Here is a 26,221-nt window from a genome sequence, read left to right as displayed (position 1 = left end):
ATTACAGACTAAGATCAGGGTGCTGCCATCTCTCTGGGCCGCTACAGCTTCCCTTGGGAGCTTCCTTTGACCTTGTTCAAGATCATGGCTGTCTGGAGCTTTGCACAAAAACAGCCAGGTTTATGGAAATAGAAGAGGAGACTTCTAAGAAGTAGTGTTGGGTAGCTCATTTGCTGTGTAATTTTGGACACACTGTGCTACAGCTCTTTTCTGGGAGTCAGACTAGCTGATCTCCCAGGTTACTTCCCAATCAAACATTTTATAATCCTGAAATGAGCAGACAGGTAATGTGAGTTAAGAATGCAGGTAACCTTGAGGAATTCCTACTTATTTAGGCTACCATGTTGGAAGAAGTATTACAGTTATCAAAAATTAAAGAACAATGTTAACCTATGTTTATTGAGCACTTGTTATATGCTAGGCTCTGTGCTAAGAACATCACATGTGTTTTCTTCTTTAGTCCACCTAACAAGCCTGTGAGGTCACTACTGTTATTACCCCTTTAATACCAATGAGGCAGCTGAGGCTCAGAGAGGTTAAGGAACTTCCCCAAGGTCCCACAGCCAGCAAGCAGAGAAGGTAAAATGCCCATCTAGGTCTGTCTAATTCTAAAGCCTACGCATCATCCTACCTCACATGGCAAAAGTATCTAAACGTGCCTGACTGAGACCAGAAAGGCTGATAATTTATCCCACTTGCTAGGAAAATTTGGCTCCCCCGAAAGCATAGGTTAGCATTAGGAGCCCAAGGCCTGGGTTCCAGCTTCTCTCCTCTGCTAACTAGGAGTGCAACCTTGAGTAGGCAATTTAACCTCTCTATTCCTTCTATAAAGTGGATGTAATGATACCTGACTTTCCTGTTTTATAGGTTTATTGTGAGGTTCAGAGGAGGGACTTGAAAAGAAAATACTTGGAAAAATTTTAAAGAATCATATAAGTTCAAGTGTCTGTTACTTTTAAAAGAAGTCAAGTAACGACAAGTGACAAAAGAAAAAATAAATTAATTGGACTACATCAAAATTATAAATATTTTTGCTACAAATGATGCCATCAAGAAAGTGAAAAGACAACTCACAGGCAGGGAGAAAATATTTGCACATTGTGTATCTGATAAGGGATTTGATCCAGAATATATAAAGAACTATTTCAGCTCAATAATAAAATTTTTAAAAGGGCAAAGGATTTGAACAGGCATTCTCCAAAGAAGATACACGCATGGCCGCTCAGGACATGAAAAGATACTCAGCATCATTAGTCACTAGGGAAATGCCAATCAAAGCTAAAAGGAGCTCCCCCATCACACCCACCACTATCGGGAGAACCAAAGAGATAGACAATAACAAGCGTTGGCAAACACGAGCAGAAGTTAGAACCTTCATACACTGCTGGTGGGAATGCAAAATGGTGCAACTGCTTTGGAAAACAGTCTGTCAGTTTCTCAGAAGATTAAACAGAGAGTCATCATAGGACTCAGCAATTCCACTCCTAGGTATCTACCCAGGAGAAATGACAATGTATGTCCACACAAAACTTGTACACAAATGTTCATCTCTTTATTCGTAATAACCCCGAAGTGGAAACAACCCAATATGCACCAACCGATGAATGGATGAACAAAATGTGGTATACACGTACGATGGAATATTGTTCAACCACAATATTATACTAATACATGCTACAATAGGAATGATCCTTGAAAACATTATGCCAAGTGAAAGAAACTGGTCACAAAAGACCACATACTGTATGCTTTCATTTATATGAAATGTCCAGAATAGGCAAACTCATATCAACAGAAAATGGATTAGTGGTTGCTTAGGGCTGGGGCAAGGGGACCCTGGGGTGGGAGAAAGGGCGATTGACTGCTAATGGGTACAGGGTTTCTTTTAAGCGGGACAAAAGTATTCTCAAATTAGGTTGTGATGATGGTTGCACAGCCCTGTGAATATACTAAAACACAATGAATTATACACTTTAAATGGGTGAATTCTGTGGTATGTACATTATATCTCAAGCTGTTTTTTTTAAAAAAAAAAGTATGGAACTCAGGTAAATTTTTATCGCCACATGGCTTATAGAGTTCCCACGAGGGCAGCAGTGTGGGGCTGCACTGTGTACAGGCCTCCTTGAACTGAAAATATTTATAAGTAATGTAAGAACCATATAAGTCAGTACATGGGTGGCTGGATCTCTAATGGACTATTGCTTTAAAATACTCAGATGGCTTGAAGGCACAAGAGGTGCTCTTCACATAGAACTTCTGTCTTCCAGGACTGTCATACTGAAGCATGGAACTCAATAGGGTGCAGCGGGGCTTTGCATGTCCCCACAACATGATTTCATGTCTGGAAGCAGTCCCTGGGCAACCTACCCCTGAGGACGGGGTGAGAGAAAAACTCGGGGTAGCATTACATTATGATAGCCCAGAATTTGTTAGCATGCCATTGTAGACCAGGTGGCTGAAAAGCAATCAAGTGGGGAGGTTCCCTACCCACATCCAGCAGCGACAGAGTCAGGAAAAATAGCTGAGCAGGTCAGAGAGCCGCATTTGTCCTGTGAGCAGGTCAAATGAAACCCTGCTCAGGTCGTTCATCTGGGTGGCCAGCTCACTCTCAGCAGCTGGAGCGTGAACACTCGCACCCAGCAGCACTCCCTCGCAACAGCCAGCTAGCTCAGCCTCACAGAGGCCAGCGCCCTTCCGTTTCAACACTCAGTCTCCGCACACTCCCACCCCGATGGCCTTCACCTAATCCATGTTTCAGCTCCTTGTGCCAGGGGAGTAGTTGTGCTAGTTTTCTGGCAGTGGGGCCCAGGACCTCAGGAGCTGTTGCCACATTGCAGCTCCCATCCCAACTGTCAAAAGGAAGATATTGAATTCCCTGCTTTGAGATGCTCTCTGGGCCAGGAAGGGCTTTTCAACTCAGTGTCACTGGTGACCACCCACCTGACTGTAAGGGAAGCAAGTTTGTGTCACCAGAGGCAGCTCCTTGTGGGCACAGTCTCTCAAACAGGGCCCGAGGACAGGATGGAAATGCAGCTGCAAACTGGTCTTGCTTAGCTGTGTGGTGCAGAGGTGGCCCAGGTGAACCAATGCAAGGCTTTCAGAGAAGCATTCCACATGGGGCAAGCCCAACCTCCCCCAGGACCCTCACCCATCAGGACTCCCAGCTTAAATCTTGTCCATTACACAGACAAGACGTGTAGATGTTTCTCTGCTTCCCAATGACATTTACAGACGCCCCGAGAACACTTCACCTGAAGAAGGGACCAGAGGGCAGCACCCCATTCCAAGCCTTCAGTCCAGAGAAGATAGCTGAGTGGAGAATGTTCTCTTAGGGGCCTTTTTTTTTTTAAAAATAAATAACATATTATTTTAGAAACAGACAAAAACTATCAACAGGTCCAGGAATATTTGGGAACCAAATATTTGTAAATTATTGTATTTTTGCTTTATTTGTGAAATGTCTTTCTCCTTGGTTGGGTCACACGTGGGTCTTGATGCAACTGAAAGGAAAACTTTGTTCCAAATATGACCCAGAGCTCCAAGCCATAGCTTTTTTTTGTCTTGTTCCACCTAGAAGAGAACATTCTTCATCCATCCTAAAAAGAAAATCTGATAAATCCAAAAGTAGGACTGACCCCAGAACCAAAGAATTTATATTCCTTAGCAAATATCATTAGGTAGTAATGCTGTAAACTCAGGAATCCTCAATTCAAGGGTGTTCTGGTGCTATTCAGACAGATTCCCCAAGCCATGCACCCATGTAAGCTAGGGAAGCAGAGCAAAGTCTAGACAGCTGTGTCTAGAATCGGTAGCTTGGGGCCAGCCTGGTGGCGCAGCGGTTAAGTGGGCGCGCTCCGCTGCGGCAGCCCAGGGTTCGGATCCCAGGCGCGCACCAACGCACTGCTTGTCAAGCCATGCTGTGGCGGCATCCCATATAAAGTGCAGGAAGATGGGCACGGATGTTAGCCCAGGGCCAGTCTTCCTCAGCAAAAAGAGGAGGATTGGCAGATGCTAGCTCAGCACTGATCTTCCTCACACACAAAAAAAAGAATCAGTGGCTTATTGTCGTCTATGACATTTGATGTCAGAAAGGATGGAAATCCAGGAAATGACAGGGGCCCCGTGAGGTGACATCTATGCTCTCTGTTGTCTAAAATTGATGACCAAGGCTTGTGTCCCAAAGCTTTTCATAAAATTGGAATTTTGGCATTAGTTTCTCGTTCCCTGATAGGACTATGCAAACAGCCTGATTGGCTGATCAGGAGGATTTCTGGATTCTTTGGTTCGTAACAGAAAGAATTTCATATACTACAACACCATCAGCAGTGAATTATGGGGCATAATTTATGTCCAAGTTTATAGACCTCCTATATTACTGAATTTCTCTCCTGCTACATGTATCCAGTTCTGTTGGCTTTTATCCTTCCCTGAGGCCAGCAGAAGGTTTCGGGGACCTTTGGGATGTGCACAGTGCAGTATGAGTCTTCTTTACGGCCTTAACCCCCTCCCCAGGCCATTCCCTGTTCCCATCCCATCCAGGTTCACAGTAAATGAGCTGTACTGCCTGCCCTTCCTGCTCACCTTCACCAGGTGTCTTACCTGAGCCCTAAGATTCCCCCTGGTGGCTGAAGCCACCATCCTGCTCGAAGTTTTCACATGTATTAAGCTACATTCACCATGTTTAGTTTTTGGACCTAAATGTAATGTTTATCCTTTTTAAAAGTCATCTTGTTTTGAAAAGCAATCTTCTAAATAACTATTTGATCAAAGGAGGATTTAAAACTACTACAATAATCTATTTAGAAAGTAAAGAAAATAAAAACGCAGCATAATGAGGGTGATCGCCTAACAACTGTAAATATACTCAGAGGCAAAATGATGGTCCCAAATGCTTTCATTATTAAGAAAGAATAAAAGAACTGAAATAAGCTTCCAACTCAAAAAGTTTGTAAAAATTTTATAAAATAATCCTGAAAAAATAATAATAGGGGCCAGCCCCGTGGCATAGCGTTTAAGTGCGTGCGCTCTGCTGCTGGCGGCCTGGGTTCGGATCCCAGGCACGCACTGATACACCACTTGTCAGGCCATGCTGTGGCGGCATCCCGTATAAAGTGGAGGAAGATGGGCATAGATGTTAGCCCAGGGCCAGTCTTCCTCAGCATAAAGAGGAGGATTGGCATGGATGTTAGCTCAGGGCTGACCTCCCTCACAAAAAATAATAATAATAATAATAGTCCTAAAAAATGTAGAAGGAAGCAAAGTCAGAAAATATTAGAATTATTATGTAGGTGAAGAGAGATTTGAAAATAAAATAGACAAACTTTTGGCAGACATAATGAAGAAAAAGGGAAGAGAAAACAAAATTTGGGGTGAGGTGATATATTAGATACAATGTTTTTTATTTTAAGAGAATATTATATAAATTTTGTGAAAATATAAATTAAGTTTTATTTGGAAAGAATAAATTAACAAAATTGACAAAAAAGAAATGGACAATAACCAAGGAATAAATTGTAAAAGATATCAAAGAACTGCCATTCTAAAAGGCTCTAGAACTAGATGATTTTACTGGTGGTAAGTTCTTTTAAACTGTCAAGGAACAGATAATTCTCATACTATTTAAACTTTTCCAGAATATTATAAAAAGGTAAAACACTATCCAATTTATTTTTTAAGCTAAAATAACCATGATACAAAACCTGCCAAAATTCACCCCCAAAATATAAAATAGATACATATAAATGTATATCAAGTTCACCACGGGGCTGGCCTGGTCGCGCAAGCGGTTGGGTGCACACGCTCCTCTTCGGTGGCCCAGAGTTCGCAGGTTCGGATCCCGGGTGCGCACTGACACACTGCTTGTCAAGCCATGCTGTGGCGGCGTCCCATATAAAGTAGAGGAAGATGGGCACGGATGTTAGCTCAGGGCAGATCTTCCACACACAAAAATTAATTAATTAATTAATTAAATAAAATAGTTTTTAAGTTCACCTGTAAATATAGATCCTCCCAAAATCCTAAATAAAATACTAACAAGCTAAATTGAATAATACATTAATAGAATCATTTCCACAAACAAATAGACTTGAAAAGGGTAGCATAGGTTCTAATGGTGAAAAAATAAAAGATTGGAAAATATAGGAAAGTTAAAAATATATTTAATCTTCATAATTCTACCACCCAAAAATATCCACAGTTAATATTTGAGTAAATATCCTTCCACTGTTTTTTTCTTTGTATTTATATTTTTATGTAATTATAATCATGCTGCTTGGTAGCCATCAGACTGTCACGGAAAGACCACACACATATACCCTGTGGGGTTAGATTAGGTCCTCAATTTATTTGGCAAAGGATACAGAAACACAGCTGAGGCAAAGGTGCCCCACAGAGCTGGAACAGGTGCACTGTGCACCAGCACAGATCCCCAGGTACCCGTAGAGCTGCTAACACGGTGCTCACATCTCAGTCCTTGTATGCTTGGGCCTCACATAACTAGTCAAGAAGACTTAGACAATCTGTGTGCTCAATACTCCCATGTAAGTGCCTGTGTATAGATAGTGGGACCCTCTGATTCTTAAGCAAAACCCAAAGTCAGCAAAACCTGATCCTCTCCCAGGGAAAAAGCAGAGGCAACATTTAAGTATTCCTGATCAGTTTCTCTGCCTCCAGATGGCTGCCGTATTGAAAGCCCATTTCCTCACAAATATAGTGTGAGAATTTTTCATGACAGTAAATCTTTTGTTCTAATATGTTTGTAATGACTAGATAGTCCTGAAAAGTATTCCCTCATAAGGGTATATCATTATTTATTTAATTAATCCCCCATTGTTGGTCATTTGGGTTGTTTATAAATCCTTTCCTATTACAAATAACGTAAGAGCATATATCCTTGTAGGTAAATGTTTTTGAACATCCCTGATTATTTTCATAGGGTACATTTCTGGATGTAGAATCTCAGCTCTACCTCTTATTAGGGACCTTATTGTCCTCACCTATTAAGAGGCAGAATAATACCTCACCTACAAGGAGGAGACAACGGCATAAAGTAACAAAAAAATTCCTGGGGGTCTGGGGTCTTGAGGGAGGCGTGTCCGTTGTCCTGAGCCCCTATTTGGTGTTGGGCTATGACTATTTCCCTCCTCTTGGGTACCGGCTGCTCTGTTACGACTTATTTGTAGAGCTTTTCTTTATTTGATTCTCTAGATTAATGAAAAAGGTGCAGTTTCTGCATTGCCAACAAATGGTATTATAACTTGCTCTACAGTTTTCATAGCTGATGTCATCTACTTTTTATGCTTCTATACTGTTTTTGACAGTTATGCTATTTTTCTTGGAGAAGCCGGGAGCAGCTCTGTGCATGGCTGAGTGTCCATTAACTCCCTCCTCCCCCAACACACCCCCTCCCCCAACACACATACCTGCTGTGGCTCTGATGTACCTGGCACAAAGTGGATTCTCAAGAACCGTCACACCATGTCATCCCTTAGCCTGTGTCATTTATTCTGAACATAACTTCTAAAGTACTCATCTTTTTATCATTAGCTTTTTTACAACCTCATTTCATTTGACTCCTTAGTGACATGTCCTGTCTAGCTTTGGTATGCATATTTTTAAAATCTGAGCTTGATTTCCACAGTAAGTGGTTTTTAAACAAATGAATTAATGCCTAATTTGGCTGGTTAAATAAAATGAGCAGGGACTGTAGAAGACCTGGTGGTTGTTTCATTCATCAGCTTTTGATACAATTAACCAGAGCTGAAGGTTGGAAGCATTGAGAGAGGGTTCATTTCCACTTGATAAATATCCAGTGATGGTTCCTGTTCTGGGACAAGATACTGATATACATCTCCCTATTCCTCCTGCTAAGTACAGCTAAAATCCTTAGACATTGTATATAAAACAAACATAGGAAGATGGAAAGATGAAGAGAATGCATATCAGCTAGGGACTTCAGACCTGAGAAAAGACAAAGTGGTGAATTCCCTGGGTTTTCTTTTTTCCTAATAAAGCCCAGAGTGAATGCTGGGGAAGCTGGCAACCTGGAAATGCCAACAGGCATAGATTTTTTTTAGAAGAGCTCCAGGAAAGCCAACTCTCTCTAGTCAAACGACCAGGAAATGGGTATCCTAGCAAAAAGAAAACTTTTAGACAATAACTGCTCTATTCTAGCCAAATACCATGGGGAAAAAAGGTGACCGCATCACCACCCTCATCAGCAAAGGCCAAGTGGGAAGCCTAGACTTTCTTCCACCCTTGCCCATCTCTAAGGAGATGCCCTGTTGTTGGTGTGGTGTTAGTGGAGGAGTGCTAAAACAAGGAGGGTTTTTGTTTTTTTGTGAGGAGGATCAGCCCTTAACTAACATCCATGCCAGTCCTCCTCTTTTTGCTGAGGAAGACTGGCCCTGAGCTAACATCTGTGCCCATCTTTCTCTACTTTATATGGGACGCCACCACAGCGTGGCCTGACAAGCGGTGCATCAGTGCGCACCCAGGATCCAAACCCCGGCCACCAGCAGCAGAGCACACACACTTAACCGCTACGCCACGGGGCTGGCCCCCAAGCAGTTTTTTCTTTTTTTTTTTAAATTCAAAGTCTAGGGCCGGCCCCGTGGCTTAGCGGTTAAGTGCGCGCGCTCCGCTGCTGGCGGCCCGGGTTCGGATCCCGGGCGTGCACCGACGCACCGCTTCTCCAGCCATGCTGAGGCCGCGTCCCACATACAGCAACTAGAAGGATGTGCAGCTATGACACACAACTATCTATTGGGGCTTTGGGGGGAAAAAATAAATAAAATTATAAAAAAAAAATTTCAAAGTCTTATAATATGAAAAAATGTTTAGGATACAATAAGAAATCACTAATTATATGAAGAAAATCTCAATTTGAATGAGAAAAGACTATCAATAGATGCCAATACTGAAATGACATAAGTATTAGAATTATCTGACAAAGATTTTAGAGGAGCCATTATAAAATGCTTCAACAAGCAGTTAAGAACACACATGAAAAAAATGAAAAAATAGAGTCTCAGCAAGAAATAGAAGAAATAAAGAAGAACCAAATGGAAATTTTAGAACTGAAAATTACAGTAACTTAAATTTAAAAATTTAATGGATGAGCTTAACAGTAGAATAAAGAGAAAAGAGGTAAATTTGTAAACCTGAAGATAGAATAATAGATACAGCCACTATGAACAACAGAGCAGAGAAAAATAGACTAAGAAGAAAAAGGACAGAGCCTCAGGGACCAAGTTTTGCAGAAGACATCAACCTACAGATTGAAGAAGCTGAGCAGACCCCAACCAGATAAACCCAAATAAATTCATGCTGAGACACATCACAGTCAAACTTCTGAAAACAAGACAAAAAAAAACCTTGAAAGCACTGATAAATAAACAACACCTTACCTCTAGGGTTAAAACAATAAAAACAATTTGAATGACACTGGATTCAGAAACCACAGAGGCCAGAAGGAAGTAGCACATCATTGTTTAAGTGTTGAAAGAAAAGAACTGTCAACCCAAAATCCTACATCCATTGAAAATTTCCTTTAGGAATGAAGGACAAATGGAGACATTCTGAGATGAACGAAAACTAAGAACATTTGTCGCCAGCAGAACTCCCCAAAAAGAACAGCCAGAGCAAGTTTGTGAAACAGAAAGGAAATGATTAAAGAAGGAACTTTGATAAAATAAATGATATCAGGAAGGAAAGAACAATGGAAAGAGTAAAAGTAGGGTAAATACAATAAATTTTTTTTCTCCTCTTGGGTTTTCTAAACTGTGTTTGATATTTGAAGCAAAATTTGAAACATTGTTTTATGTAGTTCTTAATATATTTAAAGGAAATATTTGAGACAGTTAAGGAGGTAAGTTTTCTGTGCTTCACTCAAACTGGTAAAACGACAATACCAGTAGATTGTGAGACGTTATTTATAATGTAGCATCTAGAAAAATGATTTAGAAATTTGTACAAAGAGATAAATTCAAAAACACTGTAAGTAAATCAAAATATAATTCTAAAACATGTTTTAAGGAACAGGAAGGCAGGAGAAAGAAAACAGTGGGATCAAACAGAAAACAAAAATTAAATGACAGATTTAAGCTCCAACCATATCAATAATTATATTAAATGTAAAAGGCCTAAATTCACCAATTAAAGGACAAAGATTGTCAGAGAGGATAAAAAAACATAACCCAGCTATATGCTGTCTACAAGAAACTCAATTCAAATATAACAATAGGTTGAAAGAAAAGGGATGGAAAAGATATACCTTGAAAACGTTAATCAAAAGAAAGCCAGAGTGGCTATATTCCTATCCAATAAAGTAGACTTCAGAGCAAGGAAAATTACCAGGGACATAGTGGAACATTACGTAATGGTAAAAGAGTCAAGCCACCAAGAAGACATAGCATTCTTAAATATGTATGCACCAAACAACAGAGCTGAAAAATATGTGAACCCAAAACTGATAAAATAAATCTCATTTAAGAAAGGACTCACTATATGATTCCATTTATATAACATTTTTAAAATGACAGAATTTTATAGCTGCAAAACAGATTAGTGATTCCCAGAGGTTAGGAATGGTGAGGGGCTTTAGAGGCAGGTGTGACTGTAAAGGAATAGCATGAGGGAGATCCTTGTGGTGATGAAACAGTTCTGTATCTTGATGGTGGTGGTGGTGGTTACATGAATCTACTCGTGTGATAAAATGACATAAAACTGTATATACACGGTACAATTGTCAGTTTTCTGGTTTTAATATTATAGTATACTTACATAAGATATAGTCATGGGAGTAACGGGGTAAGGGGTATATGGGACATCTCTACTATTTTTGTTACCTCTGGTGAATTAGTAATTATTTCAGAATTTTAAAATTTTTAAATAAATAGGCTGAGAGAATAAGTGTGTTTGATTAACCTCTTGTTTGTCCCTGCTAATCTAAATCTCTGAGAGAGGTAAAACTCCTGGTTTTGGGTCTCTTTGTGTCTATTTCTTTTAAATGGGACCATCTGAGGATTTCAGAATGTGTAATAATAGGACATGGGTCTCAGACTGGTGCATCACAGGCCTCATCTGACCTACAGATGTGTATCATTGCTAAAATACAATGAACCTTTTCATTGTCAAAACTTTACAAATTAGTTACTAGCATTTTGAAATTAGGAGATTTGATATAAACATCAGGGTTTGGGGCTTCCTCTGAAAAAAATTGAAGGATTTGGTAACACTGGGCTCTCATTCCCACATGGCAGAGAAATGCTGGCATGGGGGAGCAGCATTAAACCAGACAAGACTCTGGTTTGACACCTTTCCCACTGGGGAGCCAATGGTCCACTGTCATTTATCATCACACGTTAGGCATTTGTTTTTCTTATACCTGGACACTTCACTCATTTGTGTTACCTGCCTGGCCTCTGTAGGTTTTCAATTTTCAACCTATAATATAGATGGTAGCTTTCTATAATTATCAGTTTTATGAAATCCTCAGCAGCCCCAAAGCAAGAGAAAGAAATACATGTGTCTATTTATGAACATCTCATGGGCTACTTCACAGTATAACAAAATATATTCTTACACACTGTATCAAAGATCATTTTTCTTTTATTCATTCAATCAATATTTGTTGAGAATCTATTTATGCTAGACCCTCTGCTAGCTCTGGGGATACAGGGACAAATTAGATAATTCCTATCCTTAATATGGTAAGGGCTACAATAGAGAAATGGGCAATGTGCTAAAGGGGCTCAGAGGAGGAAACATCCATCATGCCTGGGAAATTGGGAAAAACTTTACAGAATAGGGTAACATTGCAACTCAGTCCTGGAGAGTGAGTAGGAGGTAACAGAAGAAGAAAGGGAGAAAGGACTTTCTGGCACAGAAAATAGCATGTGCAAAGGCCCTAGCTGTAAGCAGATGCAGACTGTCAAAATGAGAAATTTATTATGGCTGAGGTTTAGGGATGGACCCATTGAAGTCAAGCTGGAGATCTGATTGAGGCGAGACCATGAAGAGCTTCAAAAGCCATGTGTAACAGAAGAATTGTGCCTGATGGTATTGCAGAGCAAACAAAAAAATTTTAGTATAGGACTGACAGTCCTATCAGTTTTGTTTTTTGGAAGATAATTCCAGCAACGGTGAACTTCCTTGTGCCAGCTTTTATCATTTTCACTTCTCATAATGTGGTTATAGTTATAAATTAATTAATATCAATAAAGATGCTATCAATCAAGAAATACTGTTGCCAGGGCACTGATTACAGTTTGGAAATCAAGCATTTGTTGAGTTCCTACAGAGTGTTGAGTGAGAAGGTGCTGTAGCCTCTTCTAAAATATCATCAGGCAGCAAATACCAATGGATGCCCACAGGGTGCAAGGCACTGTGCTGGGTATCTCAGCTATTCACACAGTGCCAACCAGGCAGAGAGTCTGCCTTCAAGTTACTTGTCAGTTGAAAGCTTGTGGACAGCTTTGGATATTTATCCCGACCCTACGATACGCTTGGCAGGCGGGAGCACCCTTGGCTGTGAGATTCGGGATTTGTCATTTAGGTTCCAGATCTTTTCTTTTACTTTCTGTATTTGGACTTAGCCCAGGCCAGATTCTGAAAGGAATGTGTCACTGTAGCCAAAGGAAGGGACACAGCAAGAGCTCATGTAGAATAAAGCTGGTACTCTCTCAAAAGCGTATTTGGTCTTGACCACTCACAAAACTAGCAAGACATTCCATGTAATCAAAATACAAAAGGTACATAAACCATCCAAGAGGGAACTGTGCTTAAACTATAGCAGGTGGAATTTAGAGTGCGTGTAAAGAAATATTCTCTGACAGGAAGAAGTGTTAAACTTGGAGGAGCACAAGAAGTGCTGAAATCCCCTTAAATAATTTTTTTATTGGAAAAGAGAGATTGTAACCTTTTTGAAAAGTTAAATCCTTTTTTTTAACTCATTAACCCAATGATGGATTTTTTCCTGTTGATTTTTTCATTCAGTAATTGCATGTGAATGCCTATTATGTCCCAGGCACTGTGCTAAGTTTGGTGACACAAAGACTTTTATTCCATGATCTCAGTAATACTTTCATGTCTGCAGACTCGATGGCACCATGTTCCTGAAATGGCGTAGGGTCCAAGAACGCCCCTAAAAATTGCCCAAGGCTGTGTCATCATGTCAATCAATCTATGTTATCATTTCAGGAGAAAGTTAATTTTTAATTAAGTTAATTTCTTTAAAACATCTTTGGTATGGAAAACTGACAACTAGCTGGCACACTAAAATTTTCGGTTGGCAATTTTAAATACATAAAGCCTAAAGTCTTCTTTCAGGAAGGTCTTTCTGATATGTCTTTTTAATCTTCTTGATTCCGTGAATCCAAAGAGCCCCCCTGGCTTAGCTGAGCCCATCCTTTCATTAGTGCTAGTCTGCAGGAGTGACCATCCCCGGTTTCCTCGACTTTATTCTGCCACCCCCCCTGCTGTGGCTGCTCCGACAGACAAAAGGCAGATGCATGTACTCATGGCAAGAGCAGTCGCCATGCTGAGGCCCCAACGACCAGTTGCCCCCAAGGACCCACACAAAGACTAGTTAGTGGGGCAGCCTTTGTGGAGGTAGGGATAGTTATCTCAGTCGCACAGCTGGAGCCACCAGAGCCCTTCCAGGCTCCCATCCTTGACATGGATTGTTTCTAGTGACATATTCTCTACCAGGACCATTGAAACACGAATATTTTCGATCCTGACCCCAGAGGCATCGTAAGCCTCACAGCCCTTCCAAGAAAAGCATGAAGAAAAACCTAAAATTCTTGGCTTTCTCAGCTGTTTTAAAAACAAATAATAGTTATGCCAGTAAAACTGTCATTTTAAGTGAATTTCCTAATTTAAGGAAGGAAAACATAAAAGGAGAAGGCTTTTCTGTCAATCTAGTTCAGATCAGAGATTCTGTCCCCTTGGGCTCGTATGTCTCCTTACTGTAGGACAGCAGTCATGAAAAGGAGGCAGCACCGTAACTGTGTAATGGACATTTTCCCAGAAATTAAAGTGCCGCTTTTCAAAAGACAGTCAGTCACTTTGTGGTACAAGCCCCAGGGAACTCCACACACATTGCTGCTTATGCTGCACACACAACGCCCAGGTACACACACACCAGCATCACAGGTTCTTTGTTGTTTGAATTAGAGCAGGAAGAATGTACTGCTCAGTGATCAAAGCCTTTGACTGTCATAGAAAACCAATCAAAATGCTCCTCATTCATCTTAATTTCCCAGGCTTCAGCAAGTGTCATTCCAAAGTGTGGCGGGGAGGTATATCTTTTTCCTCCATCATGTGTTGCTTTGCTTTTCGGGGTTTTGGGGTTTGAGTTTTTGGGGTTTTTTTTTTGAGGAGTGGGTGGTTTGTTTTTTGGAGGTTTTTTCCACAGTATTTTGGGGGCCTCCTGACAAACTATAACATGGATCCCAGATGTTCATGTTTGGTCAGAATCTAATAGTCTTTTTTTTTTTTTTTTTATGACTCCGTTGAGAGTAGCCATCTCGACTTAGCCAACAGGAAAGATGGATTTTAGTGCATAAGGGAAGCAAGAAATATTACAGCCCTTTGATCACTAACCTTCCCTCCCCCACCTCTGTCGAAAGATCCAGGATTCCTCACTCAACACCAGACACAAATGATAGGCTGGAAAAGAAATCGCCGCAGCTCAGGCGAGGCATGAACGTGCAGGTGGTGTCTGAGGTTGAAGAATTTTGTCCAACAGTGGGTATGGACCGTGACATTGGTGGAAGAAATAGAAACCACTAGGGAAGGTTATGTTCAAACCCCATTTTTCCCTAACCCTGCAGTTCAAAAAGGTGTCTGTATGTTCAGATATATCCTCCAAGATAGTTTCTTGTCTGCTCATTCTTCTAGGAGAAGCAGGGCTCCAATGAGTATTAACTCTCATCCCTGCCCCCACACCCAGGATTTATGAGAATCTGTCCTTGGGCAAAGCATTTGTCACAGATTTAAGGGGCGGGTATAAAGGGTCCTTTACCTTTTTCAGGCTTCTTTGCACTTGAGACCATAAACTCTGGCAAGCTCACCTGGACCCTGGCCTTCCCTAAAGGTGGTCCTGTTGGAGCAGTGGTCACAATTGGAAGGGGCAAGCAGATATTTGCTGACTCAGCACAAAAAAAGGAGCACTGCATTTTCTGGGTTTAGAATTTAACCTCCAGAGATCAGATTCAGATGTGTTTCAATGCAATTAATAAAGGGCTTTGAAGATGTTGAATATTATGTGAGTACCGAAACTTTCTTTTTAGTTCAAACACTCTTTGGGTGGATGTGTGCTACTTGAATTTTTGTGGCTAATTAATTACCATTAGAAAGTGTCAGTTTTTCCTGTTTTCTTTGAGTATATGAGTATATAACTTCCTGGCAAATTTCAGCATGGATATGAACATCAAGTATGATTTGAAATGCTATTGCTATAAGCCACTGTACAGGCGTGGAATTTTAAAGTCTGGAATATATAAAAATGTGTAAGTGATGGATCTTCAGTTCTTTAATAAAGGGCTTAAAGGAAAATTATTATTTAGACAGCAAGCCAGCTCCTGTAAAGACTACAACACTCGTCTCTATGAGCAGGAAGAAGTGGGAAGCAAGACTGTAACTTTGACAGTCCCCAAATCTCCGGAACCTTCCAGCAGCCATGAAAGCACAGAGCAGAACACTGTGCCCTTCCTGACAGCCCACTTCTGAAAATAAAGCAAACAGACATTTTCATTCTTTATAAAATATTTCAAGCATTTTGGATTTCCTTGCATTTTTGAAGATGATTGGATTTGGGGATGCATTTGAAAAGCTATTCCCCAAAACAGCAGCAAAATAGAAACAGTTATTCTGAGATTACACCACCTTCCCTTCTAAAATGGCCACACAAATAACTAGTGCCAGCTACCAAGGGGCACCAACTTTCATTCCCAATTTTATTTATATATATCATTTTTTTTAACCATTAAGATGCCTTTGACCTTGATGATTGCCCTTCAAGTTCCAAGTGATGGTTGACAGATGTGTGGACTGTGTGCCTCTTCTCTCTGGTTGAACGACAGCTTGCTCGGTGGTGTTTTCGTGTTTGCTCACTTGGCTTTCCTTCCCTTTCCTTCCCGGGGGGCCTCGTGGGCTGGCAGCACCGTGGTCCAGCAGACCAACTGCAGAGCCTCTGTGCCTTCCAGCAAGGGCAGCAGCAGCGGCAGCAGCAGCAGTGGCAGCAGTTCCTCCAGTGACTCGGAGAGCAGCTCTGGATCCGACTCGGAGACCGAGAGCAGTTCTAGCGAGAGTGAGGGCAGCAAGCCTCCCCACTACTCCAGCCCCGAGGTAAGACCCACGCTTGACCCAGAGCCCCCACCTGCGTGTTTCTCTCCCTGTGAAGACAGTAAACCCGAGGAGTCCTGGTTCTCACACCTCACCACCTCCCCCCACCTCCGTGCTGTGACAGGAGGACCGGCCTGCCAGCCGTGACCCCTGTAGGCCACCACCCCTTGGCAGTCTGTCTGGGCTTGTTTGGGCTCATCCTTTTCCCCACTCTGTCCCCTCCTCGCAGTTCTCCTAATTACAGAGCTTCCTTTGAAGTACAGAAACTTGATCTTTCATTGTTCAAAAGTCTCTATCCTGACTTCCAGAAGTTTCCAAGTATGCCGTAAACATCACTGACTGGAAATAACCTATGGATCAGGTCTCCCTAAGGGTCAGCAGAGGCAGTAAGCAGACAGGGCAGTTCACCGCCCAGGAAGTGGGGCCACCCGTAAATCACAGGAGTTTTGTAGATTAGACATGGTTAGAATCTTACCTTTCTGCAGTTTGTCACGGATTAGAAGAACAAGGGCTGTAAATATTAATAAAACCTTCCTAACTGTGTTTTCTTTGTGAAAATATAAAAAGAAAAATTAGCATCAACCTACAAATAATAATGAAAACTTTTATAGCTATAATGAGTATCTATATGGAAGATTTAGGTGCCCCATGTAAAAACATTATAAGGTACCAATAAAAACCATTGCTTTTTCTACTTTAAACGGGAAATTAAATAGTAATTCAGAGGGTGGAGATTCTTGGGAGAGGATTGAGAGCAAGCTTCTCAAGTCTGTGGATCTGTAAGGGTAGGCTTCGATTTCTAAAGAAGGAATAAATTGGTTTCTTCTTGAGTGTATAAACATTTGACGTTACCATGGATCATAGGATTTAATTTTTTTACCTACAACGCTCTGTACCACTATGGGGCCCACATTTCTAAATAGGCTCTGAAATGATCCTGCAAACCATGGCGGTGAGAGGGGAGCACGTTAAGAGCCAGCACAACTCACGTTTCCAGCTTTTGTACCTGTGCCTTAGGACATTATCTCACCTGAAAGCAGCTGTGTTTTTATCTCAAGTTCACAGAGTGGCTCTTAAATTCCCGCAGGATTTTCCCTTTCACTCTCCTCTCAGGAGGCTGAGGCTCTTTGCAGGAGCACTGAGAAACCAGGGAGGTTGTCTTTCCCCACATTTCTTCTTCAGCACCTTTCTGCTCTGCACTGAGAGCTCTCCATTCATCCTCCTGAAATAAGCCCTCTCCATCTCTCTCGCGTTTTTGTCTCCTTTCCATGAGGCTCACTCCCCCCACCATCTCTCTCTCTCTCTTTCTATCGCTATCTACCTGTATAAGGGGAAGGCCCTTAGCAACATTAACCTGTAAAAGCCGTAGGTTGATATAACCCTGACTTTTCCCAGAAACTAAATTATTATTCCTTCTTCATAATTTCATTCATTCACTCATTCAGCATTCATTCAACAAATATTTACTTGAGCATCTGCCACAGACATGGTGCTTGGCTCTGAGATACGCCAATTATCTGACGGAAAAGGGCCCAGTCTTCATAGACCTGACATACTAATGGGAATATGTGAAACAAAAAAAATACAGGAGTTAAAGAAAATAAAGGAGTTAAACAGGCTTCTTCAAAGCCAGCTTTATGCTATAATTTGTTGAGAAACTCCAGCATATTTAGTCATAAGAAATAACTGGGTTCCAGGGACATTGCATAGAGCAAGGGGCGCAGGGGAGGTGGACAAAACGTGTTAGTGTCTGTGAAGACCACTCCCCCATCCAGGCTCTTCTTTGTGACTTTGAAGGTTAAATTCATGAATGTTAGTCTAATTTGCATGCTGAAATGTGAATCCTAGAGCTCCTGAATGAGGCTGAAACCCAGCCTAAGAGAAGTACAGTTATAAAGTGCTTTAAGCAAATTCTTTCTAAATGTCACTGAGATAATTACAAAGACTTGAACTCCTTGGTGATGAAAGGAAGCTCTCATCATTTCTTCCAGCAGCTATCAGAGGCCCCTGGCTAAGGAGCGAGCATGAGCCTACTAAAGCAGGCCTGAAAGTTTAAGTTGCCTGAGGCCAATTAGTTTTCAATTCCCATTCTCTACGCAGAGAGAATGAGAAGTAGCAAGGGATGTGTGAGCCACATTGCGTGTTACTTCTTTCTATTGGAAAGAAATGTATTCGTTGGAATGCAAGTAAGTCTTCTTTTAACATTTTTCCCAAGATTAATACAGACACGCGCCCTTTAGAAATAAAATGAGTTTGCAGAATGAAAATCGCAGACGGAAAGTAGCATTATCCAGCTGACCCTGCTCAGGGTCACCGTTTCACTCCGACTCAGCTGGCCCAGGTCACCTTTTAGAGAGCAGTGAGACTCTTTTCCCTGAACCCCACAAGACAGTGAGGCTCTGTATAGCCAAACACTTCACATTCCACTGCGCAGACCGGTTTATGCTGCTTTGAAGCAAAGTGAGGAAGCCCTCACTTCCCCTGCTGGGAACATCCTAATGTGGGAGGAGAAGGAGGTACTCCTGATGGTCCAAGGCACCTGCATTCTCTCCCTCCACGTGCCAGTGCGGGAAACCCACTCGGCTCAGCTGAGTTTCATCTGAGCTGTTCTTGATGGCTGTGGTGGGAGAAAGCCACTGCATTTTACATGAATCACCATAGTAGAACGCCGTATCTGCCAGCTAGCATGAAAGAGCTGCTGTAAACAATGTTCCCATCACTGCAGATCCCCTCTCTATGGCCTGATGTTTGCTTAGTTGTTCTCAGCCTAAGTTTCTTCACTTGAGTTTCATCTTCTTTCCTGGCATGGTACGTCCTTTCATGTCAGCTTTACAGGGGGAAAGTGCCTTCTCCCTCAGCTGGCACGTTTACACCAGCACACGGAGCTCCCGACACCGGTGTTGTCCAGGTGATAGGTACCACATGGGAGAAAAAGAGCCTGGTCGCATGATTTTGAGGAGTGCCAGGATAAAGTAGGTGTAACCCATCTCTTTACTCTAGGGCATCGCCCAGCCCATAGTATTGCTCATGTAAGCTGTGTTTTCCCATTGTGGCATTTCCCAAACTTACCTGACCATGGAAACCTTTCTTCATGGAATATATGAACTAAAAGCACATTTTGGAAAATGCTGCCCTAGATCGTTCTTGAAAGTCAGCAGAAATGTGATGCAAGTTACTCATTGATTCAACAAGCTTCTCCTTAATTAGGAGTCTATGGGGTACCTGACAAGGAGCGCTATGAAGGATGCAGGTGAAGCAGGAACCAAGGCACACGGTGGAGAGCTTGTGCATGAATCAGAGGGAAGATTAATCAGGGAGCAGAGTCGTGGCTGCAAATATAACGCAGCGAGCGAGCAGACAAACAGAAACACTGGGCAGAAACCTGGGTGGACAGCTCAGGAAGTGGACCAGAGCCAGCAGCATGCCAGTGGACGCGAGTCCCAAGCCCTGAGTTTTCCCTCCTCCAGTGCCACTTAACGCTTAACCATGTAAGCTTCCTTGGCCACAATTGCCTCATCCCCAAAATGGCAGATATTCCTGTCCTGCCTAATCTATGAGGTTATTCTAAGGAATAAATTTGAGTGACAGCCCATTGTGAGTTGTTCTTATTAGGAGCAGAGTCATAGCAATCTGCCTCCCTAACCTATTATAGACGCTACAAGGAATACAAAGAAACAGAGACCTGGCCCCTGCCTGAAAAAGGTATTTGGCTTTATTGAAAACACAAGACATATACACAGGAAACAAATATGAACATCAAACGACTATGCCCTTGAGGATAACAGAGGGCAACAGGTATTGTTTGGAGAGTTAGTGCTGTTCTCCCAAAATCAGATCTAATTCTATCATTTTAGGTTGAAGGCCAACACTTCTCAAAGGAATGAGGCCCTCCTTTCACGAGGCTCTGCCAGAGCGTCATGGGAGATTAGGCAAAGCAGGGGGGAGGGAATCTGGTCTTTAAACCTAGACAAACATGGGTCTAGTCTTGGTGGTGCCTGGTAGCACTGCAGCTTTGGACATTGTCACCTAACCTCTCTGAGCCTCATCTACAGATTAGGGGTGATAATATTTCCTATCTGTGTGGATTAAGTTAGATGATATTTGTAAAGTGAGAGGCACACTGTATCTGTTCTGGCAGTGAAAGATGACTGTAAGATGATGGATGCCCTTGAACGCCAGCCTGAGGAATTTAGACGTCATTTGAGAGACAATAGGAGGTCATTGTAGATCCTTGAGAAAGGGAGCGTGATTTAGCGGTGTGTTGAAAATGGTACCTCAGACTGATTTCTTCAGCTGTGAAGTACAGAAAAAATGACGCTAACGCACATCAGGCAATGGGCCTGTACTAAATTTATTAAATTTTCCCTTTCACTGTTAATGGTCCCATCAGGAAGTTTTAGTGCAAATCTCCCCATGTGCAACTGAGTTTGGCTACACGTAGAACCCTGCGTTCTCTCACAAGAGCTATGAGCTGTGGAAGGCACAGGACTGCGGGCATGAGGGAGAGCTAGTGTTAAACAGGATGGTAGGGCCAGGGTGAGTGGTGTGCTCTGCCACAAGTGTGTGCACCCTCTCTCAAGATGGGTACCCTTTCTGCAAGAGACCCCTTCAGTATCCGTTCATATTTCTATGCCCCGTTCGTCTAGGGAAGCTAAGACACAAAAGTCACTGACCTGTCAGTGGTCACATAGTGAGAGAAATGGGGGTGGGGAAGAGACAATATCAGAAGTCACAAGTTGTTTGCCACCAAAGTAGCTTTCAGCCACACTCAGCTAATCTCAGAGAAGGTGAAAGCTTCCCCTTAGCAAAGAAGCTGTTCTGTGTCCTGCTGTCCTGCTGTTGCTATGGCATGCATCTGCTACTGCAGTATGTGCTGGGTGCTCTGCAGGTTTCCTGTGTTCCCTTTCCCTGGACAAGCCAAAATAAAGCAAGGTCAGAATTTACATATAACAACTCAGAAGCTCAAAAAAGATATCTTTTTGTTCTTTGCATCTTGCTCTGGAGCCCTGGTCCTTTTGATGCATGAAAACAAACAAGCAAAAAGTCAAGTCAAAGACTAGACTCCCTAGCGAGGCCATGAGGGTTTCTCCTCCTACACCTGTGTCCCAGAATGAGGCCTCTCCAGCCTCACGGCCGCAGGGAAGGGCCTCGGATCCTCATGCCGGCCTCCACCGAAATGTTGCTTGTCTTTCCCAGTCACTGGACTCCCTGTGCTGGTGTTCCCTGAAGTGCAGTCAGTCTCAGCTGTTTTGGGGGAATCAGCAGGATGTCCATGGTCCCTGCCATAGATCTAGTATCTGGTCCCCACATTCTGTGTCCTCTTCATCTAGGTCCCAAGCCACTCTGGCCCACTAGAGACTTCCCGTCTCCCTAAGCTAGGCCCCAGGGGACCCCTGCAGACTCAGCCAGGACCCTTGTGCATAAGACGCTGCCCTCTCTTCACTCCCCTCAGCTCCTTACTGCATGTGGTTTTTCCCAAGCTCTGCCCTGATGTGGACCTCAATATTGAAAAACAAATCCTGACACTTAAAAGCAAGCTTTTGGAAATTATTATGTTAAAAAAATGTTTTTCTCCTACAAGGGAGCCTGACTTGCTCTGGACTTGAACCAATCAAGTTTGAAATGCAAAGCTAAGCCATGTCATCTTTATTCTAGGCTGGGATCTAGTCTCCCCCTGAAACAACAGATGCCACGAATTGAGAGGGTGGGAGGCCATATGGAAGGAAAAATGTCACCTTAATCACTAAAATATATTCTACACTTATCAATACACCTCTTTTCTATTAATAATCATGGATGCTGGATAAATTGACTTTTATTAGAAATCAGCAGCATTTGCTCTTTGTAACATCATTAGTTCTTAACCTTTTTATGAGACATAGATCCCTAGAGACTTGAATGAGAACTATGGATCTCCCCCAGAAAAATGCGTCTACATGACATTTCACATGCTGTTTCAGGGCATTCATTGACCCCCTGGAACCCTATGGGGCAGAGTTTAAAACCTGTGATAGCCATGATTTGCTCTAAGTTAGCAAAACAGCTTACAGGAAGGTTTCCATCATCACCTCCATGTCTGAAACATTTCTGGCAAAATGGGATGGAAGTAGGTTGAGGATGGACTAACAAGTCAACTGCCAAAGCATATAGGGCACACACCAGTGCCCTTGAAATAGGAGTTCTAGACCACTGAACAAGCCGCTTCCCCAAAGTTATTGCTTCTACTATGAAATAACTATGCCCCACTTGCCTTCACCACATAATTTTTTGTTAACTCTTTGGGATTATAGGTTCCACTTAGCTCCCTGTTCTAATATCCCCCAAATTTTAAGTCTTACAAAAAAGGAGTGCTTTAACACTCACGGCCTCCAAACTCTTCCCCAGTTAACTTTTGTGGAATCTCAAGTTTATGTAGGTATAATGATAAAAAATATACATTGCTTAACACTCAGAAGTGCTGGACATGGGTTCTAATGAAGCACAGTGCTATCCCCTTATTTTTCCAAAGGCCTCAAACTGTTGCACTGACACGTAAGTGCCCTAGGACAGGGGAGGGGGGCCATCCCCGCATCCTGTACACCAGGTGAGCGCCACACACACCTATGGTCTCCATTTTCCTTTTGCTTCCAGCCGATTCGTTTCTGCTCATACGCCTAGAGGAGTAAGTGACGATAAAAACAGCCAGGCCCCTTCCAAGTGAGTCTGTAATAAAAGATGTTTTGTTGTTGCTGGTTGTCTGCTTTTAGGCTGAACCAGCGTCCTCTAACAAGTGGCAGCTGGATAAATGGCTCAACAAAGTTAATCCTCACAAGCCGCCTATTCTGATCCAAAATGAAAGCCACGGGCCCGAGAGCAGTCAGTACTACACCCCGGTGAAAGACGACGTGCCGGACTGCGGGAAGCTTCCCGACGTCTGCCCACCCGGGCCGCGCGAGAAGGACGTCAAGAGCGCCTGCAAGGAGGAGCAGAGGCCGAGGACAGCGAACAAGGCCCCGGGCAGTAAGGGCGTGAAGCAGAAGTCCCCGCCCGCGGCCGTGGCCGTGCCCGGGACGCCAGCCGCCCCGCCGCCCGCGGTGCCCAGCGCCCCGAGCGCGCCTGCGCCCGCCCGGAGGGCCGCGGGCAAGAAGCCCACCAGGCGCGCCGAGAGGACCTCCGCCGGCGACGGCGCCAGCTGCCACCGGCCCGAGGAGCCCGCGGACGCCCTGGGCGCGAGCGTGGTGACCCCGCCGGAGCCCGCCAAAGCCAGGCCCTGCGCCAACAGCAGAAGCGGCCACCGCAAGGAGCTGCGCTCCTCCGTGACCTGCGAGAAGCGCCGCACGCGGGGGCTGAGCAGGATCGCCCCCAAATCCAAGGAGTTCATTGAGACAGAGTCGTCCTCCTCGTCCTCCTCGTCGGACTCGGACCTGGAGTCGGAGCAGGACGAGTACCCTCTGTCCAAAGCGCAGGCCGTGGCCGCCGCCGCCGCCGCCGCCTCCGGGAGTGACCCGAGGCTGAAGGAGGCTGCCAACAGCACCAGCAGTGGCGGCGGCCCCCGGGCCCCCGTAGGCTCCATCAACGCCAGGACCACCAGCGACATCGCCAAGGAGCTGGACGAGCAGTTCTACACGCTGGTCCCCTTCGGCCGGAACGAGCTTCTCTCCCCGCTGAAGGACAGTGATGAGGTCAGGTCTCTCTGGGTCAAAATTGACCTGGCCCTCCTGTCCAGGATCCCAGAACACCTGCCCCAGGAGCCGGGGGTCTTGAGCGCCCCTGCCACCAAGGACGCTGAGAGCGCACCGCCGAGCCACACATCCGACGCCCCTGCCGAGAAGGCTTTGCCAAAATCCAAGAGGAAACGCAAGGTAGGCCTGGGGCTGAGGGCGTGGCCAGAAGGGAGGGCTTTCCTCGACCCTGGGGGCGGGTGGTGAGCACAAGCCGACTGCTGTCTGGAATGTTCGCAGGAGTTACAGGTGCCCTTACTCGACAGACGTTCACAGAGTACTTGATACATGCCAGATACCGTTGTAAGTACTTGACATACGTTGACTCGGTTGAATCCTTAGAACCTCCCAGTGAGGGGGGTACTGTTACTATTCCCATTGCATAGTTAGAGAAAATGAAGGGCTGTCCTGCTGCATGTTGCAGTGGGTATGCAGGAAATCTTTATCAAGACTGTGCAGAGGCCAGCGGGCCTGGGCCTGTAGAAAAGCTAAACACGGGGTGCACCCCATTCTGTGCTGGAAAAGATGGGAGTGATGTTGATAGTGGGATCATTCGTTGATCTAAAAGGCAACAGCCTCAGAGTTTAAGGCTGTGGCCAGGCTGAAGCATGAATATGAAAGTGCCTGATGCCAGGTAGTGGCGGAGGGGGTCCTGGGAGAGAAACACCAGCCTGCAGCATCAGAGCCCACAGCTGTTGATCGAGGAGAAGTTTGTGGTGGAGAGGGCCTGAGAACAGCACCCTGAGGAGGAGGGGCATTTGAGTAATGGGAGGGGCAGAGATGAGGAGGCACCAAAAGGGAACAGGGTGAATGAGAGGCATGAGAATGAGAAAGGCAGCTCAAGTACCTGGGAGCTGGGGACGCATCTGGAAACAGACCCAAATGCTCAGCAGTCTGTGAAGATTTGAGCATGGGAATAACTTAATCATAAATTAAAGCCCATTTTGAGGATTTTTATCCCCTTCAAAAGTAACTCAGACTACAGTGGAAAACACAATGGGTGACAAACCAAAGATTGCAGTAATCATGGATGGTTCCAAATTTAGGACAAAATCATTAACAACAGTTAACACATATATAATGTCCCCATGAGGGATGCTGTTCTAAGCACTTCATACATATTAAATCATTTAGTCCTTACGGCTTTAAGAGGCAAATATTATTTTCATGCCCATTTTACGGATGAGGAAACTGAGGCTCAGAGAGCCTAAGGCATCTTGTCTCCAGTTCACGTAGTTGGTAAGGGGCAGAGCCAGGAATGAACCCAGGCTGTCTGGCTCCAGGGTCTCTCAATAAGAAGTCAGGCTGAGGCTCACGTAATACATTCCCCACAGGGCGCCTGCTTGGAGTTTAGCGCTTGTGGTTACCATCTTGAAATTCTTCATTTTATCTTTGCATTTGTGTTTTATAAGTGAAACGTGATGTGACAATAGAGCATGCGCCAGGCAGGTGGACCTTTGACTCACCTGTGGTCCCACCTCCTATCTGTTTCCCCAGGACAGGGTCTGCCTGCCTTTTGGCCCCTTTGCACTCCTGGCCCTGTGCCACCTCCCCCTCCCCATCTCCTTCCCTGGACTGGTGCTGCTGCCCTTGGCCCCCGGGAGCCAAGGCGCAGACACAGTGAGGGTCGGGGTCAGGGTCAGCATCTCGCCCAATCCTAAGGGGTCTGGGAGGGGAGACTGCAATCCTCTAGGAGTCGCCGGTTTGTCTTGGGTTGGGGGTGGGCCTTGGAAAGGGGAAATGCCTGACTGGACTTCCTTACCCCTGGACATGTGGGTCACACAACTGGTGGGCAGTGGACACCCTCTGTTGGTGGGCCGTGTGCAAGACGCGCCCATTCTCAGGACAGGTCCCAGGGTACTTGCGAGAGTCTACACACGCCTCCCCCACCCCCACCCCGTGCGTCCCCATGCCTCAGGTAGCACAATATGAAAGAGCAAATAAACACCACCATCACAGGTCAAAAGAGAGACTTTGATGGACAGGAAAATGTTTTCTACTTTAGTACTTTATAACATTACTCTTTTTCTGCTTTTTTTTTTTAATTTTTATTTTTGAAGTATAATTGATATAACATTCTATTAGTTTCAAGTGCACAAGGTAATGATTCAATATTTGTATATATTGCAGAATGATCACCACAGTAAATCCAGTTAACATCCATCACT

At 43.9% G+C, this 26,221-nt stretch overlaps 1 protein-coding gene across 2 annotated transcripts in view; it reads left to right on the top strand.

The window, feature by feature from the left end:
- The window catches only part of AFF3 (ALF transcription elongation factor 3), a 526,894-nt gene that overhangs the window by 461,276 nt on the left and 39,397 nt on the right, over positions 1-26,221 (top strand). For both annotated transcript variants that reach the window (XM_087426220.1, XM_087426221.1), the window contains 2 exons: positions 16,170-16,356; positions 23,100-24,194. In XM_087426220.1, coding sequence (XP_087282346.1) covers positions 16,170-16,356; positions 23,100-24,194 — 1,282 coding nt within the window. The remainder of the gene's footprint in view (positions 1-16,169; positions 16,357-23,099; positions 24,195-26,221) is intronic.

This window comes from Ceratotherium simum, chromosome 40 (genome assembly GCF_057802395.1).
Source record: "Ceratotherium simum simum isolate JZ-2026a chromosome 40, ASM5780239v1, whole genome shotgun sequence".
NCBI lineage: Eukaryota > Metazoa > Chordata > Mammalia > Perissodactyla > Rhinocerotidae > Ceratotherium > Ceratotherium simum.
The sequence above is the reverse complement of the archived record's forward strand: the minus strand, read 5'-3'. Positions and strand labels throughout refer to the sequence as shown.